We start from the raw sequence: 20397 nt of genomic DNA, 5'->3' as shown, positions 1-20397 counted from the left end.
AACCAACTGAGCTACACTGGCCAGGGCACAAAATAGTAATGACAAAGCAGGGGAAAAACAACTTCATAGTGGGGAGGTCTGGGAGACATGACCTTCATTAAGTGATCAACATGAACATCATCACTTATGAAACAAACAAATCATGTGCTACCCAATAAGATACAATGAGAACACAGCATTGCTTTTTCAGCTGAAAAATAAGTAACCTGAGCCAAATAATGAAGGCACATATTGGGGGACATGCTACAAAATAACTGCCTCGTGTCCTTAAAAAGTATCAAGGTCCTGACAGCCCAAGGCCGTCTGTTTTTCTAGAAACTTACTGAGGGCTGAAGCCAGCATGCTGCAAAACCTACACTTTTAAAACTACCTGCCAAGTCCCCAGTGCTTCATCCGGGTCTGAGTCCCAAGATACAACAGGTGACAGTTACTATCTAATAAAGACTGTCAACTTCACAGACCAGAGAAAACCCAACTCCAACACATCTTAAACATTAAGGGAATGTTACTGACTCACAAGACTGTACAGTCCAGGGATAGTATAAGTTCACGTATAGCTCAAATAATGTTAACAGAACAAGGTTTCTCTAGCTCTCAGTTCCGTTTCCATGTGTTAGTTTGGCAGTTCTTAGGGCTACATTCTTCCTCATTCATATCCAGCAGGAAAGAGCGTGTTTTTCCCCATGTAAGTTGAATAGAATAAGGAAGTTATGACATGATTTTAAATAGTAAAATTACAGGTAGTTTTTCTTCTCCCTGCATGAAAACTGGAAGATAATGGTGGGAGGAGATAATTTTATACTCTCTCACCACTGTGTGAATCACTCACTGAATCACTGCTGCATCTTCAACTGCAAAAGAGATGTAAAAATACATATCCATGACTTTAAAAGTCATTGGCTACGCCCTAGCTGGTTTTGCACAATGGTTAGAGCTTCAGCCCTGGGTTGCAGGCTTGATCCCTGGTCCAGATTGGAGTGAGTGTGGAAGGCAACCAATCAATGTGTATCTCTCTCACATCGATGTTTCTATCTCTTCCCCTCCCTTCTACTCTCTAAAAATCAATGGAAAAACTATCCTCAGGTGAGGATTAACAAAAAATAAAAGTCACTAGTAGGGTAGGGCAGGAGGTCCTGCTGATAAAGGAAATTGCTGTCCATGAAAGGCCAGTCAAGCAGCAAACAGAAAGAACAGATGGCCTGCAGAGATTTGTGATTTCAGGAATTACTCTCAATTTTTCAATAAAAACATAATTCCTAGAGAGAGAAATATCTCTTATTTAGGCATTCACTGGGTCATTCTTGTATGTGCCATTCTGGGGATTGAACCAAAAACCTTGATGTATCAGGATGATGCTTTAACCAAGTGAGCTAACCAGCCAGGGGTATTGTAAGGTACTTTCTGATGCCCATCAGATTCTTTTTTTTTTTTTTATTGCTTAAAGTATTACAAAGCGTATTACATATGTCTTCTTTTTCATCAGATTCTTGTACTCTTGTGCTCAGAAACAGATGGCCAGGCACATCATCAAAGGGCACTCCCCCTGGACCCTTGAACACATTTCCTTTTGTCTCAGGATGGCTTCATACCTGCCCTCACCAGTAATGGTTATAAGTCTTCTACCTTTGTTCATGTCACATAAGAAGTTCCCAAAAGTATCTTGAGAAGTCAGACTTTTCAATATATAAAACAGGCAAGGTTTTGGTGACATAATACCAGGAAGAAGTTGTAATCATTTTTTTGGTCCTCTTTCCAAAAGTTAACATTGGCTGCAAACAAATCAGATTCATACCCAGGAAGAGGTGGATCACTGAATAAATAGGCCTTTGTTTTACAGGTATAGTGGGGAGAAAACATAAAGAAGTCAGTCACTGGAACCTCAGAAAACACATCTTCTATAATAATAAAAGTGTACTATGCTAATTAGACTGGATATCCTTTTGGACAATCTTCTGGACAAAGCTGGGGTTGCGAGGGAAGCCCGGGTGCCGGGTGCCAGAGAGAAGCCAGTGCCAGCAGCGGTGGGAGGGGGTGGGGTAGCAGGGGGGGGGGGCGGGGGAGGATGGCCTACTCTTGCATGAATTTTGTGCATCGGGCCTCTAGTTTCTAACTAAAGAATCAGGACCTAAGACTAATAGTTTGATTCATCAAATGAACACAAAGACAGTCATATAAGTGTGTAAGTCTTGTAGGACATAGTCATGCAAACATGTTATAGTACTATGTGATAAAGTCTGCATAGAACTGTCTTCAATGCTTTCTGTGTGATACCTTAAAAACACTGTGTTTCTAAGAAAGAAATACAGAAAGTTACATCCTCAGAATCTTCTACAATTGGTACTGTTTTTCACTCCATTAAAATGAAATTTAAATTGAAAAGTATTTGCCCCCAAGAACACATTAGAAATGTCAGAAAGAAATGATGGGTCATCAATTAACTTCTTCAAAACTTTTTGCACCCAAAGTCAAAATATCATTTTCCTAGAAGGTGACAAAGAGGAGTACAGAAAATGCCCCATAGCTTCCTGATAAACTGAAAAATGTGAGAAAGAAGCATGGCTAGGCAGCCACACCCCAGGGAAGCAATACTGTGAAGAATAATATTAAATATTTATTAAAGGAAAGAAGTCCCAATAAATATTTGTTGAAGGTAAGAAGGAAGAGCACAGAACTGGAACTCCAGAAACCTAAGCTGTACTTTCAATCACTAGCTGAAGTGACCTGGAGCAAGTCCTTTAACCTGTTGTAACTCACTTTCCTCTGATAAAGGAAATTGCATAAAATGAAGACCTTACCTGAATACTATCTATTTATTTTTGTATTGGTGAAAAAGACAATAAGAAAGTGTCATGTTTCTTGAGAAACATTGTTTCAATTCAGGCTAAGTATCAGGAAACAGTTCCTGTCACCCCAGGGGGCCTTTAAGAGACTTAAAACTAAAATAAGAGTTGCACCCATCGTTACCATTTTCTAAAGAACTGTTATTAAAGTGACAGTCCCGATCACTGCAATTTAGTATTGTACTATGTATGTCCGTCTCTGGGACTCCTTTCTTTTTCTCAGCCATAATGTCCTGTGTTCTTTTTCCTTCCATTCTATATCTCGCCAACAAGCTGAGTTCCAGGGAAACAGGAACACTCAGAAAGCCTTGGGCTGACTGTAAAATCGTTCGTGAAGTGTAGGACTCTCATTAATCCATTGATTGATTCAACAAGTGTTCACAGAGCGCCCTCTGGGGGCCACACGCTGAATGGATAAAAGTAAAACTCCATGCTCCCACCCCAGACAGTTCCCACAGCTTCTGGGGTGGGAGCATGGATTTCCCTGCACTGCCCTCCGGACCCCAGCGCGGGAGCTCCTGTTTGAAGGCTGGGTCGGGGCTCCCGCGCGGGCCACCCCCGCTGCCGGGCCTAGATGTCACCACTCCCACCTGATGGTCCCGCAGGGTCCTGCAGCCTGAGCTTTCAGCACCTGCCGGGCTCTGCGAGGGGAGGCCCTGGTGCCCGGCAGTGCTGGGGCGGAGCCTGCGCCTGTCTGCCCGGTCCTGCCCGGCCGTTGCCCTGGGGACACGCAGGGCATCCTGGGAACGTTCAGCTCTTTGTGCTTCTATAGCCAACAGCCTCCTGTGACTGGTAGCACTGTGCATCTTTTTGTTTCTTTAAACATTTTTTTTTTTTTTTACTCATTTTTTAGAGAAAGAAACATCGATTTGCTGTTCCACTTGTTTATGCAGTCTTTGGTTGATTCTTGCATGTGCCCTGACGGGATAGAAGCCCACAACTTTTTGGTATATGGGAAGACGCTCCAACTAACTGAGCTCCAACCAACTGAGCCACCTGGCTGGGGCTGATCTATTTTCTTTTTCTTCGTTTAAATCCTCACCCATGGATATGATTTTGAGAGAGAGAGAGAGAGAAGAAACATCAATGTGAGAAACAATTGCCTCTTCTATGTGCCCCAACTGGGGATCGAACCTACAACCTAGGTATGTGCCCTGACCAGGAATAGAACCATGACCTTTCAGTTCTATTAAACCAACTAAGCCAGGGCAGTTCCTGTCTTGAATGGAGACAGTGACTGGGCTTTGTGAATAGGATCTTTTTTCTTATTTGTAATAGTCACTTTGCTGATTCTGCTGGGTGTTCTAGGTAATCAATAATATAATACATTCCATAATTTTTAAATTTTTTTTTTATTGATTTCAGAGAGGAAAGAAGAGGGAGAAATAGAAACATCAATGATGAGAGAATCATTGATCAGCTGTCTCCTGCACTTCCCACACTCCGGATCAAGCCCAAAACCTGGGCATGTGCCCTAATCGTGAATTGAACTATGACCTCCTAGTTCATAGGTTGACACTCAACCACTGAACCATGCTGGTGGGGCTCCATAATTTTATTGGGATCTTTTTTCTTTCATTATGTCCCTTTAATGCAGTGGTTCTCAACCTTCTGGCCCTTTAAATACAGTTCCGCATGTTGTGACCCAACCATAAAATTATTTTCGTTGCTACTTCATAACTGTAATGTTGCTACTGTTATGAATCATAATGTAAATATCTGATATGCAGGATGATTTTAGGCGACCCCTGTGAACAGGTTGTTCGGCCGCCAAAGGGGTCGCGATGCACAGGTTGAGAACCGCTGCTTTAATGTGATCTTTCACTATTGGACTCTTCAAATCACTTTGTAGGACAGGCATGTCAAACTCACGGCCCACAGGCCTCATGCCTCATTTATTTGGCCCGTGCTAACCTTTTGAGTTTGACATATTTGTAGGAGATAGGCTTTTTTGGGCAGGAGGTGATGGGGGGTTTTTTTGTTTGTTTTTTTAAATAAATTTTACTGATTTTTTACAGAAAGGAGGGAGAGGGATAGAGAGTTAGAAACATCGATTAGCTGCCTCCTGCACACCCCCTACTGGGGATGTGCCCACAGCCAAGGCACATGCCCTTGACCGGAATCAAACCTGGGACCCTTCGGTCTGCAGGCCGACGCTCTATCCACTGAGCCAAACAGATTAGGGCAGTGATGGGGTTCTTGTAGGCATCATTACTTATTCTTGAAGGTCTGGGATTGCACCAGCATATCTCAGCATTGATTTTTCCTTTGACGAATTGGGGCAGAACAGGAAGGGGAGTTTTATGAACCTGTGCTTGTGCCACCTTGTTTCCCAGAAGTCCCTCTATTCTTTAAACATCGCTCTGGTATCTTTTTCATTTTTAGTGTGAGCAACCTGGGGCACTTGGGTTTAATTGGGACTTAGCCTTTTTCTCAACTTCCCCCAAAACATGCCATTTCTAACAAAATTCAAACACTCTGGATCTTTTAGGATCTCTGAGATCCTTCACTTATGAGTCTGCGAGAACACCAGCCTAGAGTCCCTGGCCTGCCGTTCCCTTCAAAACCACTACCTGCTTCACAGTCACATGCTCTTCCTCCAGGTCCCCACACTGCAGTGCCGGGTCTATCGCTATGCTTTGTGAGGTTCGCAATGCTGTGAACACAACAGACATCAGTGCAGCTCTGATTAGAAACCTGCCTAAATGACACCATCTCTTAATATTACCAATCACCCTTGTTAGTGTCCCATCACTTAAGGAAACATCGGGTGCTCTAAACTATTCAAGTGTAATCTGACTTAGAGGTTTTTTTCCTTTGTTCTCTAAGACCCAAGACCTCATTTCCTGGGATTCTCACTCTTCTGAACAGACTAAGGGCTATTTTGTTGAAGCCAGGACTATTCTTAAGTAATTTTTTAAAAATGAGTCCTGCAGAAGATCCACAGATCACAGTAAGTGTTTTAGGAAAAAAGAAAAGAAAGGATCCCAAGGCCAAGTACATTCAGAATATGATTCACAGTATGTCTTCCTCTCGGAGAGTCATGGACCGTGTCTGTGGGAAGCAGGGTGAGGGAATTGTTCAACTTTAAACTAATTGGTCATGTAATTTGTTTTATGAGTCTCTTTGGAGCTAGTGTTCCACAGAAAATAATCTGTGACATTGTTTCATAGCCATGTCTATTACTGTTTACTGACAATCTCATTTTCTATCAGCCTTCAGAATTACAAATCAGCCATTCTGTTGTTACATGCAATGTGAACCTCTAAAAGCCAGGAATTCTTTGTGTGAAAGAAAACTCTTTCCCTAAAGTATAAACATTCTGTGCACACAGAACCCTCACTTAATGTACCAAAGGTGGCATTTTCCTGGATTTCTACTTGTATTGTGTTTTCTACTTCTAATTTTATTTGCTTGAAAACTCTCCACACTAAGCTGTTGCTGCCTGTTATTTTATCTCAACTTGGAATTTAGTCATCTGCTAACTGGGGTGAATGGGAATCTCATTTACTCTCTCAGCTTCAAATAGCATCTCTGTTCTGGAGCTCCCGAATCGACACCTTTCCCAATCCCTTAGTTAAATTCTAGTCCCATACATTTTAGCACCTTCAGTTTTATATTTCTTCAACTCAGATTAGCCAATTCTTGCTGAAATTAGCAGCTTTTCCCTAGGGGAACTATGCATAATCACTGTGGAACTGCTGTGAAACTTAAGCATTCTCATCAACTATTCAGAAAACTTGTTTTATTACTATCAGTTTCCAAACAAGTCAATTTAACCAAATCTAATGTCTGCAACAAAACTCACTGGATTGAAACCACGCCAGCTTAGGATCATATATGAAAAAAGAAAAGGGGAATGACATGTAACAGCCAGTACTAGAGGGATTTCCTGTCTAAATTCAAGCTGGGATTTCAAAGCTAGCTAAGCATTTGGGTAAAATTGCCACTTAAGATGGTAGGAAAAACAAATGTCTCTTTTTATCAATGGACAGAAAATACAACTGGTGATGATTTAAGAAAGAAAATTCTTAGTGGTTTCTTATATTCCTAACTTGTATTACATTCTTGCTCAAAAGGGGCCCTTGTTCCTGAAACCTGTGCCTGGAGTGTGACAAGAGCTTCCCCCGAGCGGCCTGCTGAAGGTCCACCAGTGTGTGCAGCAGTGGGTTCAGCTATGGTTGCTGTGGATCCCCAGGCACCATGAGCCCGATGACTGTTTATCTGGATGGCTGCCACTCTGTCTCAGCTCCAGTCAGCCTCGATCATTGCAAACAGCTGGCTGAGCCGTTTCTGAATGTCAGGCCCACTCGGAGCACGACAGGATTTTGTGTGCACTCGGATGTGTTCAGCAAGTTTGGACTTATAAATGAAGCCCTTCCCACAGTCGCCACAGGCAAAAGGCCTTTCTGGCCGATGTATGCGCTGGTGCCTAAGCATGTGTCCCTTTTCCCGGAAGGTTTTGTCACACTCAGGGCAGTGGAAAGGTCGCTCTCCTGTGTGCAGGCCTTGGTGGCTGAGCAGCTGTGCCTTCAAGCGGAAACTCTTGTCACATTTCAGACACCGAAAAGGCTTCTCCCCCGTGTGTGTCCTGATGTGTTCGACAAGTTTTGACTGCTTGGCAAAGCCTTTGCCACACTCACAGGAGAACGGCATCTGCCCGCTGTGCAGCAGCTGGTGGGCCTTCATGTCCGCCTTCACACGATAGCTCTTGTCACACTCCGGGCACTGGAAGGGCCTCTCTCCTGTGTGCAGGCGCTGGTGACTCAGCAGCTGCCCCTTGAGGCGGAAACTCCGGTCGCAGTCGGTGCACTGGAAGGGCCTCTCCCCACTGTGCACGCGCAGGTGCTCGGTGAGCTTAGACTGCCTGGTGAAGCCCTTGCCGCACTCCGCACAGGAGAACGGCCTCTCGGCGCTGTGGGTGCGCTGGTGGGCCTTCAGGATGCCCTTCAGGCGGAAGCTCTTGTCACACTCGGGGCACTGGAAAGGCCTCTCCCCGCTGTGCACACGCAGGTGCTCACGGAGCTTGCACTGGTGAGTGAAGCCGCGGCCACACTCACTGCAGGAGAATGGCCTCTCCCCACTGTGTCGGAGCCGGTGGGCTCTCAACATGCTCTTCAGACGGAAGCTCAGCTCACACTCGGGGCACTGGAAGGGCTTCTCATCCGTGTGCAGTCGCTGGTGCCTCAGCAGCTGTCCCCTCTGGCGGAAATTCCTGCCACACTCGGCACACCAGAAAGGCTTCTCCCCGCTGTGCACTCGGGTGTGTTCGGCGAGTTTGCACTGTTTGCTGAACCCCTTGCCACACTTCCTGCAGGAGAAGGGTCTCTCTCCACTGTGCACACGCTGGTGGACCTTCAGCAGCCCACTCAGGCGGAAGCTCTTGCCACACTCCAGGCACGGGAAGGGCTTTTCCCCCTTGTGCACCCTGACATGGCTGGTGAGCTTGGCCCTGGTAGAGAAGCACTTGTCACATGCTGTGCAAAGGAATGGCCTCTCTCTGGCAGGGCAGTGCTGGAGGACACGCTCCATGCCCCCCATCAAGTGGCAGCGCTCCTCAAGAGGCAGGCCTGGGCCTGGCCTCTGTCCTGAGTGCACACTGCTGAGCCTGGCCTTCTCACAGAAGGCCCTGTCGCCCTCTCTCGGGAAGACTGGCCTCGCCCCGCTGCGCTGGCCCTGGTGAGCCTGTATGCTGGTCTTGGGGAGAAAGCTCATGTCACATCTGGGGCACTGGGAAGGGCTCTCCCCCTGGTGCAGAAGGTGGTGGCTGAAGAGGGTCCACTTGTGATGGAAGCACATATTGCATTCAGGGCACTGCAGTGGGCTCTTCCCTGTGTGTGCGGCCAGATGTTTAAGCAAATCCCGCTTTAGGCAGAAGCTCCTCCCACATTCATGACATCGGAAGTGCCTCTGTCCCCAAGGGATGCTCCGCTGATGCTGCAGGTCAGCTTGTTTGCTGAGTTTCTTCCAGGCCCCATGCGGCTGGTCCTTCGAGTGGCTCCCCTGGTGCTTCTCTACACGATTCTTCTTCCAAAAGCTTTTCCCACAGACAGGGCAAGGATGTGGGGTGCCCTCCCAGGAGGTCATCTCCTGGAGGCCTGGGGGACCCAGAGTTCTGGGGTTCGAGAGTCTTTCTCTGTGGGTGGGTTTCCAGGAATGGTGGGCTGCTGGGAGTAGAGCCCGTGGATCGTGTCTGTCTGGCTTCATGAAGGTGATGTCTTGGTCCGGCCTGAAGGAAACACCTTCATTTTTTCTTTGTAAGGGTTCGGAGGAACCCTGGCTCTCAAGAGGATCGACTTGGAAATGGCATTCGGATTCTCTTGAATTCACAGCTTGCTGGCTTCCTGAAACTGAAACCAAAAATTCAGTCAGAATTCGTGTCTATGGCGTGATGAAAGGCTACGTCACTAGGAAAGTGATCTGCAACAGTGACCTCTGGTGGCCTGGGAACCCAGTTTCCACTAAACTGTACACAGGGCACATTTCAGTTTGGTTCTGTTTCATGACCAGGAGTTTGGTGAGTCTGGTGAAAGTAAACCGAACAGACTTTCTTAGAATAAGAGGAAAATACAGGTCACAAATGTAGGGCCTAAGCCAGCCGTGGGAAAACTACGGCCCGCGGGCCGGATCCGGCCCGTTTGAAATGAATAAAACTAAAAAAAAAAAAAAAACCGTACCCTTTTATGTAATGATGTTTACTTTGAATTTATATTAGTTCACACAAACACTCCATCCATGCTTTTGTTCCGGCCCCCCGGTCCAGTTTAAGAACCCATTGTGGCCCTCGAGTCAAAAAGTTTGCCCACCCCTGGCCTAAGCTTTGAATCCAGCATGTCTGGGTTCGAATCCCATGTGTCCACTGCAACATTTGTCAAGCTACTTTGGCTTCAGATCCTTCTCCTAGAGAAACAGGGTACCAATGAGACTGCTGTGAGAATGAAAGGAGCTAATGTGTGCTGAGTGCTCAGCATGAGCCTGGCAGACTGCACATCCTGTCAACGTTCACCACGATTGCCCCATTCTGATGTGCACATTCCTGGAGTCAGGAAGGGAAAAGGGCAGTGTCACTGACAGCCCTGACTGACATGTGGCTCTGTGTGCTCCACAGCTGCCCCGAGGCCAGGCAGCGAGGCCTTGTGTCTGTTCCTCCCTCTTCCAACTTCCTTCTAACTACTTTTTCCTTCTTTCTTTTCTTTCTTCTTCTCTTTTCCCTTCTAACTATTTAAAAAGGTTTCTTGAAAGAAAAGCAGGTGGCAAAAAGTGAAATAATTTGTGCAGAAAAACTTTTATTCTCCAGAAAGCAGCAGCTAAAAGCTAAACAAACTACTGACAAGATTTCTTGGAATGATGCCCACATTTGACTTTCTCATCCCATACCTAACACTGACTCTGAGGAATCCAGAAGCCCCAGACTCTCCATCAGGACAGGAAACAAGTGGAGAGCTAAGGTTTAGCCATTCCAACAGAGACAACAGTCTCCAGACGGGAGGAAGCAATTTCCCCCCACCCCTTACTCAGAACAGCTCACACTTACTGAGCTCTTACTACTTAACCCTATAATGTACATACTTTTATTAGCTTCATGTTATAGTTAGGAAATGAAATACTGAGAGGATGAATAACCTGCTCAAGGTCACTTAGAAAAGGCAAGATCCAGGCGCAGGCTCCAGAACCCAGATGCCAAGCCTCAGCCAAGCCAAACAAGACAAGATCAGAAGTAATTAGAAGTAAGAAACCTGAATGTGACATCATTAAGGACAGGGCCCTGATTTCTTTTTTTTTTTTTAAATATATTTTATTGATTTTTCACAGAGAGGAAGGGAGAGAGATAGAGAGCTAGAAACATCGATGAGAGAGAAACATCGATCAGCTGCCTCCTGCACATCTCCCACCGGAGATGTGCCCGCAACCCAGGTACATGCCCTTGACCGGAATCGAACCTGGGACCTTTCAGTCCGCAGGCTGACGCTCTATCCACCGAGCCAAACCGGTTTCGGCGGCCCTGATTTCTTTATACTTACTCCAAAACTGCTGTCCCTCAATAACTGGATCGAAATGCAAATCAGCAGGGTTGAAAATCACGTTTCCTGACTTCTGTGGTTCTCCGAAATTCCTGAAGAGCTCTCTCCCCTGTTCAATCCGGGATATCAGCTCCGGTTTGGGAAGTCCACCATCTGTACAGAGAAGCCAAATGGGAGTTTGGTTTCCTTGAGTGTGAAATTTAAAGCACACTGACTTTTTAAATTTCTTAAAATTTACTCGGGACAATGTAGGAAAAGAGATATCAAAAAACAGATTATAATCTGGCTGGTGATGCTAAGTGGTGAGAGCGTCGGCCCACGCACCAAAGGATTTCTGGTTTGATCCCCAGTCCAGACAGGGCACATGCAGGAGGCAACCAATCCATGTGTCTCTCTCACATCATCAATGTTTCTCTCTCCTCCCTTCCATTCTCTCTTAAAATCAATGGAAAAAATATCCTTAGGTGAGGATTAACAAAAAAAAAATAATTTACACAAAGAAGAGCAAAACTTCCCACACATAACATGAGATAAGCTATCGCGTGCTATTTTAATCTTGTCTTTGTCCCCATATATCTAGCAATGCTGTATATTGTCATGGATTTCATAAAATATACTCGTAGTGTGCTCTGAAAATGGTGGGACAACTAGAGATCCCTGGGAAGAGGGGGGTATACAAAAATAAGAACTGAAATGGTTGTCCCTGGAAATTTCAAAGTAGGTGGCTCCAGCAAAAATTCTCTCAGAAGTACTTCTAGTGACAGTGCTAACGACAACCTAAACCATGGCTGAGTTCTGCTAGAACAGAGTAGGTTGCAATGAGTAAAACGATGAATTAAAAGTTACAAGATTCTCAAATATATATGTCCCCATTCTCCTACAAGAAAGGTTTACTCTCTGTATTTTCAAGTAAAACTTTTTTTCAGTAACAACCAAAAGTATGCTTCAAAGGTTGCTAGAGGAGGTTGTGGATGGCCGGATCAGAGGAGAGACAATCTGGGCAATGCCTCCAGGATAAATGTCAGATGGCACCAGACAGGTGCAGACTGGTCACACACTGCTCCCGAGTCCTCCTCAGCCTCCGAAATCTGACTTCAACACCCAAAGAATTCTAAGGCTGCTCTCATGAAAAAAAATATCACTATCTTTTTAAAAAATCCATACATTTATTATCAATCTTCATCTGGGTTGAACTCCCAGCAGCTTTTGAAATAAAAGTATTTTTCCAAAAACAAACAAAACAATATTCAACTACATAACATCCAAAAGAGTAAAATACTTGGGAATAAAATTAATAAAATAAAATTAATACTTGGGAATAAAATTAATGCAAGACTTGTAAAATAAAAACAGTGAAATATTGTTTTGAAATATTTTAAAGTCCTAAATAAATGGAAAGATATCCCATGTTCATAAATTGGAAGACTTAATGTTAAGATGCAATATTCCCCAAATCCCATCTGCTTACTTGTGGGGGCAGGGGACGGAGTAGAAATTGACAAACTGATCCTAAAAGCAATAATAATCAAAACAGTGTTGTAGGGACATAAGGATAGACATATAGATGGATGAAATAGAATTGAGAATCCAGAAATAAATGGACATTTACAGTGAATTGATTTTCCAAAAGAATCAATTGACTATAGAGAATTTGATAGGGGGGAAAATAGTATTTTTAACAAATGGTGTTGGGACAATTGGATACCCATACGTAAAAGTAGATTTCTACCTCACACCATATGTAAAAACTAACTCAAAACACATCAAAGACCTAAATGTAAGTGCTAAAAGGATAAGACTCTTGGAAGAAAACATAGGAGTGAATCTTTATGACTTTGGATTAGGCAATGGTTTCTTAGATATGGCATCAAAAGTTCAAGCAACAAAAGAAAAAGTAAACTGGACTTCTTCAAAATTGAAAGCTTTTGTGCTTCAAAGGACACCATGAAGAAAGTAAATAGAAAACCCACAGAATAGAAAAAAATAGTTGCAAATCATGTATCTGCTAAAGGCCCAGGGTACAGAACAAATAGAGAACACTTATAATTCAACAATAAAAAGAGAAATAACCCAATGTAAAAATGGGCAAAGTATTTGAATAGACATTTCTTCAAAGAAGATTAAAAAAAAATGCTCAACATGGTGAGCCATTAAGGAAATGCAGACCACAACCACAACGATAGATCCATTTGATTTTGATGCTTGGAATATTCTTTTTGGGTGGCACAGAAGTAATGACATAATTACCTATAGACTCAATTATTTTAATTGGTTCTTTAATAATAATGATGAAAATAATGTAACATCTTAGCTATGTTTCAGAAACACTCTATAGAAAGTACCTGGAAAAATTATGGTAATTAAACAAAATATAAGTATTAGAAACTTTTCAATCTAAAGGAAATGGTCTGGCTGTAGGAACTGGCAGGAGAGATGGAAGGAAGTATAGGAGAACTAACTACCTTATCTTCATATACTAAAGGAGTCAAGAGATGTAAATTTCATGGCACACAATCTAGAAGTTTATTATTTAAATCATTAAAGTAGCCAATAGAGGCATGAAAAATTATCAAAATCTGGGGAGAAAGGAGACAGAAAATTGACAGCATAAGTGGGCTAATGCCTCCTTTTTCATAGTAATGAGTTCATTAATGCTGCCTAAACATGATAAGAAAAGAAACAGAGATGTAAGCATGACAGTTACACAGATTGAAGGAAACCACAGTGAGAACTAAAATAGAAATGGTTAGCCCTGGCCGGGTAGCTCAGTTGGTTAGAGTGTTGTCTTGACACACCAAGGTTGTGGGTTCAATCCCTGGTCAGGGCACATATGAGAATCAACCAATGAATGCATAAATAAATGGAACAACAAATCAATCTCTCTCTTTCTCATCAATTTAAAAAAGAAAAAATGGTTAAAAGTGGTTCCCTTCAGGGAATTAACTGAGGGAGTGAGAATGAAGAGATTTTATCATTTGATGCTTTTCTGAAAGACCTGAATTTTTAATAAACATATTTGATAATAAAAAGAAATATAAAGACCAAGTAAGCAGCAAGACTAAAAAGAACACCCATGACCACAACCATGCAGAGACAGCTGCTGTTCAACATGTCAGTGGAAAGCCTTGCCAAATCTCACTGTAGGGGAAAGTAACATTAGCGTTTCCAAGGCATATGGACACCCCCGGAAAAGTGACAGACAAGAATACCCTAGGTTAAAATATCTGGGTACTGTATGAATATGAGCTAGGCATGTGCCCATGTGGAAAATCCTGGAATCTGAAAGTACGTAGTGACTAAATGCCCTGAAATATACTTATTTAGTCACTCCTGACCACCTTACATTCCATGCTGCATCAAATATTCTCATGTAACGTTGTCTACCCTTGTCTAGGGATCAGCAATGCTGACGGGAGTATTAGTGGAAGAATATGGGGTAAAAGTGCTTTTCTGAGTTAATTTCTGAGAAATCTGGCTAGGTGACCGACCAACAGGAACATCATACAGTACCCAGTTCCATGATTTACCCACAAAAACAGGTTGAACACTTCTTACCTAGAGAAACCAGAATCTCATAATTGGTTGTCATCACACGCTTGTAAAGCTCCTTCTGCCAGGCCTCTAGATCCTGCCATTCTTGCTCCGAGAAGTAAATGGCAATATCCTCAAAAGTGAGAGGAACCTGCAAGTACACATATAATACACATACAAGCGTGATTGCTTCAAAATGACTCTGGCTCCTTCTCAGCCACTTAAAAGACTTTTGGAGCGGACACAGGTTTTAATGTTTGGCAGCTTCTTTCTTGGGAACAGCTCCTTCCCTGTTCCAGTTGTTAACCACAACTCTTCGATATTCCAAAAAGAATCCGGCACTTTGACCCTAGCTAACAAAACATTTCTTTACACCTGTGCCAGCACAGGATGTCCTTAAGACTTATGTTTTTGCCAATGTGATGGGTAAAAAAAATTGTATTTCATTGTTCTAATATGCATTAACCTGTGAGACTTAACATCCTTTTCATACTTTTTGGGGACGGTCCACATGTCTTTGTGCATGACTGGTCATATCCTTTGTTCAGCGTTCTAGTGGGCTCTTATAATTTGAATGAACTTTCTTATATTGGGGTTAATTCTTTGCTTGACTAGAAATGTTTTCTCCCAATATATCAATTGTATTTTGACTTTATATTCGCCAAACATTCCGAGCCTTTCATTTAGTTAAAAATCTGAGTCTTTTCCATATTGTTTCATTTTAAGTGTTTCCCACATCATAAGTTTACAGATACTCTACTAATTTTTTAAACATTTAGATTTAGTTTAATCCTAGAGGCAAGTGATATATTTATTTACATATATATGGAGAGCCAATCATACAACACTATTAAATACAATATTCTTTCTCCTTAGACGGAAATATCAACCGTTAGCCCTTGCATATATAGTTGACCCTTGAAACATCCCGGGGTTAGGGTTGTATCTTTTATGTACAATTTATGTATCTTTTCCACTGCTTGGGAGTTGGCACCCAAGCTGAAGCCCAATCAACTGAGCCACACCAGCCAGGGTTAAATTTTTTTTTAAAAAAAATCTTTGTTTGACGTATTACATAGGTCCTCCTTAAAAAATACTTTAAGTTTTAGAGAGAGAAAACAGGAGGGGAAGAGGGAAAAAACCCTAACTTGTTGTTCCATTTATTTGTGCATTCATTGGTTGCTTCGTGTATGTGCCCTGACCAGAGATCCAACTAGCAACCTTGGCATACAGGGAGGGTGTTCTAACCAATTGAGCTACCAGCCAGAGTTCCTCTTTTTTTAACATCTCACTGACAAACCTTTTTTTTTTTTATGTTACTGATTTGAGCCAGTTGGCGTGGTGCAGTGGTTGAGCGTCAACCTATGAACCAGGTCTCGGTTCAATTCCTGGTCAGGACACATGCCTGGGTTGCAGGCTGGATTCCCAGTGTGGGATGTGCAGGAGGCAGCCGATCAATGAGTCTCTCTTATTGATGTTTCTATTTCTCTCTCCCTCTCATTTCCTGAAATCCATTTTTTAAAAGTTATTGACTTGAGAGAGAAACATCGATTCATTGCCCCACCCATTCAGGCATCCACGGGTTGATTGTCCCATGTGCCCTGACCAGGGACAGTACTCGAAACCCTGGCATATTGGTCAATACTCCAGTCAACTAAGCCACCTGGCCAGGGCCACCACTGATAAACTTTTTGACTGTTGTGTGTCTACCACCGTTTCTCCATTAAGCTGTGGTTTTTAGTGCATGATTTTGCCTGGCACTGTGATTTTTTGAAATGCATATGATGTATTATAGCAGAATTGAATGTTTTTATTTGTGTTAAATATACTTATTCTCTTCTCTATAGTAATTTCCTTACTTTTAAATATAGTTTTATTGATTTCAGCGAGGAAGGGAGAGGAAAGGAAATATCAATGATGAGAGAGAATCATCAATTGACTGCTTCCCACACGCCCCACTGGGGATTGAGCCCACAACTGGGTATGTGGGGATTGAACTATGATCTGGTTCATATATAGAAGCTCAACCACTGAGCAACATCAGCTGGGCAAATTCCTTACTTTTAAACAGATGTTTTTCAAAAATGCTCAAAAAGCCTTTATTATTTATTACTTTAATTTTCAGTTTACAAGATCCAAAAAAATCACAGACTGTAACAAGCAGCCTTGTATTTACCATTGACCTAACAAATTTAACATTTTTTCTTCAAATTTCCTTTTAATAAAACAGAACATGATAGATGAAGCTCAAGTCTTCTTGGTCCACTCTTCAATCTTGTTCTTACATTCAGTCTTATTCTCCTCCTCTTGGAGACGTAAACAGTATGATGAATGTGGTAACTTTTCATTTCATGTTTTTAACTTTTAATACTCATACATATCTATGAATAATATATACTATTGCTTTGTCTTTTATGCGAAAGTGCTTTATTATACTGCAACTTGCATTTTTCATTCAACATTTTGCGATCTGTCCATATTGCTAGAGAACTGATTTATTGTAATTTTGTATAGAGTTTCATTGTCTGAATTTCACAATTTTCAATCCATTTTCAGTTCTGTGAATTACCTATTCATATCCTTTGCCTATATTTTTACTGGGCCACTTGTCCTTTCATTTTGAAGACTTCTTTATATGCTTTGTACATTGATTGTTGACTACATTAGGTCGCAAATGCTTTCTCCTAGTGTGTCTAAATATTTAAATTTTATTTATGCTGTCTAATACTATACATAAAATTTTTATTGTGATGTAAATATATCAATCTTTTCTTAGGTTATTTTGTTTTCTGTGTTTTAAAGAAACTATTTTTTACACTAAGGTTACAAAGATATTCTACATTTTCTTCCAAAAGGTTGATGTTTAATTTTATGTTTAGATTTTTTTTTTTAACCTCACCCAAGAAATGAGGGTATTTTTTCCATTGATTTTTAGAGAGTGGAAGGGAAGAGGTAGGGGGAGAGACAGAGAAACATCAGTCTGAGCGAGTGAGAGACATCAACTGGTTGCCTCCTGCACGCACCCCGAAATTGAGGATCAAACCTGCAACCCAGGTATGAGCCCTCAACTGAAATTGAATCTGCGACTCTCCAGTAAGCAGGTGCATGCTCTAACCACTGAGCATGCCAGCCAGGGCTTGTGTTTAGATTTTTTTTTTTTTAAATATATATTTTATTGATTTTTTTACAGAGAGGAAGAGAGAGAGATAGAGAGTTAGAAACATCAATGAGAGAGAAACATCCATCAGCTGCCTCCTGCACACTCCCCACTGGAGATGTGCCCGCAACCAAGGTACATGCCCTTGACCGGAATCGAACCTGGGACCCTTGAGTCTGCAGGCTGACGCTCTATCCACTGAGCCAAACCAGTTAGGGCGTGTTTAGATTTTTAACTTCGATGGAATGAATGTAATTTCTTAATGGTATACAGTAGTGATTACCTCAGTGTTTTTTGCTTTTTTTTCCCCAATGGAAAGTCAATTGTCCCAAATACTGCTTTTGAAAGTCTGTGTATTAGTGTCCTAGGGCTGTTGTAATAAAGTACCATAAACTAGATGGCTTAAAACAATGAAAACGTGTCCTCTCACAATTCTGGTGGCTAGTCCGAAAACAGAGTGTTAGCAGGCCCAGCTCTCTCTGAAGGCTCCAATGGAGACTCTATTCCATGCCCTTCCCTTATGCCTGGTGGTGGCTGTCCATCCTTGGCGTAGCTTGGCTTAAAGCTGCCGTTCTCTGCTGTCATATGGCCTTTTCCTTTTGAGTATCTAGGTTTCTGTGTCTTTTCTTCTGTGTCTCTAAAGCAGCAGTTCTCAACCTGTGGGTCGTGACCCCTTTGGGGGTTGAACGACCCTTTGACAGGGGTCGCCTAAGACCATCGGAAAACATATATAATTACATATTGTTTTTGTGATTCATCACTATGCTTTAATTATGTTCAATTTGTAACAATGAAATTGGGGGTCACCACAACATGAGGAACTGTATTAAAGGGTCGCGGCATTAGGAAGGTTGAGAACCACTGTTAAAGTCAGAGGTTCCAGAAGGACTTGCATTTTTTTTTTTAAAATATATTTTATTGATTTTTTACAGAGAGGAAGGGAGAGAGATAGAGAGTTAGAAACATCGATGAGAGAGAAACATCGATCAGCTGCCTCCTGCACATCTCCTACTGGGGATGTGCCCGCAACCCAGGTACATGCCCTTGACCGGAATCGAACCTGGGACCTTTGAGTCCGCAGGCCGACGCTCTATCCACTGAGCCAAACCGGTTTTGGCAGGACTTGCATTTTGGAGAGGTATTCAATCTGGTACAGTCTGCTTCAGGGCGCTCTTTTGGTTTCCACTGCTCTGTCTCTCTCCACACAAAACAGAACTGTATCAATTCTACAGATTTATAGTCAGTCTTAATATTTTCTGGGGCAATTCCTCCTTCTTTGCTCTTTTTTTTTCTCTTTAAGAATCACATTATTGATCTTTATTTTTCCAAATGAAATTTATAAATTATCTAAATTCGTAAAAATCTTACTGCCATTTTGATAAAACTGCAGTAAATTTATACATTAAGTTGGAAGAAAAGTATCATCTTTTCTTCTATAGGCACGGTATACCTCCCCTTTATCTATCATTTCCTCTATAAACGTATTGCATATCCTTTCTATTTTTAATCCAAGGAGTTATGTCTTTTGTGGAGATTGTTAACAGTATTTTAAAATTAATGATCTCATGAATTCGTTTAGGATTCAGCAAAAACGTTCAATATTGAGAAGTTTATATAGAAAAACATAATAAAAATGGCCCCCCTCTAAACCTCAGTTTCAGCACAACGCTAATGAAATCATATGTGCTCTAGGTTTTTATATCCTCTTCTGTTCCTTTCAGTGTATCACCATCCTTCCTTCTTACACTCAACACGAACTTGAACGTCAGCGGCTGATTCTGACATTTAAGCCCCTGCCAAGCACCGCGGCGCCGGGCACAATCGTGTCGTTGACACCTGTTCTGAATTCAGCAGCTAAAGCTGGTTGAACTGTGACACGGGCCGGCCCCAGCCTCCTTCCGTCCTCCTCCTGGTCCGCCCGCGCGCCCGGTGCCCCGGCCCCGGCGCCGCCCGCTCCCGGCTCTGCCCGTCCACGCTCGGCTTCGTTCAGGTCTGTCCACGGAAGCGCCCCCGGAGCGGCGGTCCCCGGACCCTACACCCCAAGCCTAGCGCGGCCCACACTGCCCCACTTGTCCGCCCGCCGGCCGGCCAGGCTGGAAACAACAGACCCGACCCGAACCTGGGCGTCCGCACGAGGCACCCCTCTTACCGGAGCCCGCTCGGCCATGGCCTCTCGCTGCTCCGCCGGCCCCGGCGGCCGGCGCCTCGCTCTCCGCCCCGCCCAGCAGGCCCAGCCCCGGCGCGGTGCACGCTGGGACTTGAGGCCGGCCGACGCCCCGCCCCCACACCGCCCCCTGCTGCCCGGAGGAGCGAACGCCGCCTGCAGGAGCCGCCCGAGTTGCCCGTAGTTGTGGAGGGGCACAGCCTGGCTGCCCAGGGGAGCCGCCACCTGTCTGGACGGATCCTGGCACTCTCTTGGGGGCTCAAGGGTGACAGACAAAGACCAATGCGAATTGAAAGAGCTGGAGAGGGACGAAGACAGAAGTGTAAATGCAGTCAAGTGGAAATGGATGGAGAGGAGACAGGGATGGGGGTCACATCTGGTTCCTCCCCAAAACCGACCCCCGCCATCTGCGGGGTGACCCCAGGAATCAGATTGCTAGAGATGTCAGACAATTAAGGGGCATTAACAAGCAGGTCCCCGTGTTGATAACTGGGAGTCCATCCTAAGGGAGACTCCTTAAAAAAATAATTATTGTCGATAGTATTACAGACGTCTCTCATTTTCTCCCTTTTTGCCTTACTCCACCTGAGGGAGACTCGATTATGCAGACCACTCCGCAGCAGAGTTGTACAGGTGAGGGCAAGGACGCTCAGTGGTTATTCTCAGAAGTCATGCAGACATGGC

General features: G+C 43.4%; 1 protein-coding gene across 2 annotated transcripts; it reads right to left on the bottom strand.

The window, feature by feature from the left end:
• Positions 1-6568: 6568 nt before the first annotated feature.
• Positions 6569-19778, bottom strand: ZNF786 (zinc finger protein 786). Of its 2 annotated transcripts, none has more exons than XM_036328408.1 (4): positions 19699-19778; positions 14417-14543; positions 10862-11014; positions 6569-9190 (listed from the first exon to the last, which is right to left on the bottom strand). In XM_036328408.1, the coding sequence occupies exons 1-4, from the start codon at positions 19714-19716 to the stop codon at positions 7086-7088; spliced, it is 2403 nt and encodes an 800-aa protein (XP_036184301.1). In that variant the 5' UTR covers positions 19717-19778; the 3' UTR covers positions 6569-7085. The 2 variants fall into 2 exon arrangements, with proteins under 2 accessions (XP_036184301.1, XP_036184300.1); XM_036328407.1 differs by having other exon boundaries at positions 19669-19731.
• Positions 19779-20397: the final 619 nt, after the last annotated feature.

Source organism: Myotis myotis, unplaced genomic scaffold, assembly GCF_014108235.1.
Source record: "Myotis myotis isolate mMyoMyo1 unplaced genomic scaffold, mMyoMyo1.p scaffold_m19_p_11, whole genome shotgun sequence".
Lineage (NCBI taxonomy): Eukaryota > Metazoa > Chordata > Mammalia > Chiroptera > Vespertilionidae > Myotis > Myotis myotis.
The sequence above is the reverse complement of the archived record's forward strand: the minus strand, read 5'-3'. Positions and strand labels throughout refer to the sequence as shown.

Bases quoted from the DNA above. Each gene is read 5' to 3' on its own strand.
- ZNF786 (XM_036328407.1), bottom strand. From the start codon at position 19,716: ATGGCCGAGCGGGCTCCGGTAAGAGGGGTGCCTCGTGCGGACGCCCAG. The intron at 14,544-19,668 runs GTTCGGGTCGGG...GTGTACTTGCAG, and splicing joins TGCCTCGTGCGGACGCCCAG to GTTCCTCTCACTTTTGAGGA. The intron at 11,015-14,416 runs GTAAGAAGTGTT...TTCTCTGTACAG, and splicing joins TGAGATTCTGGTTTCTCTAG to ATGGTGGACTTCCCAAACCG.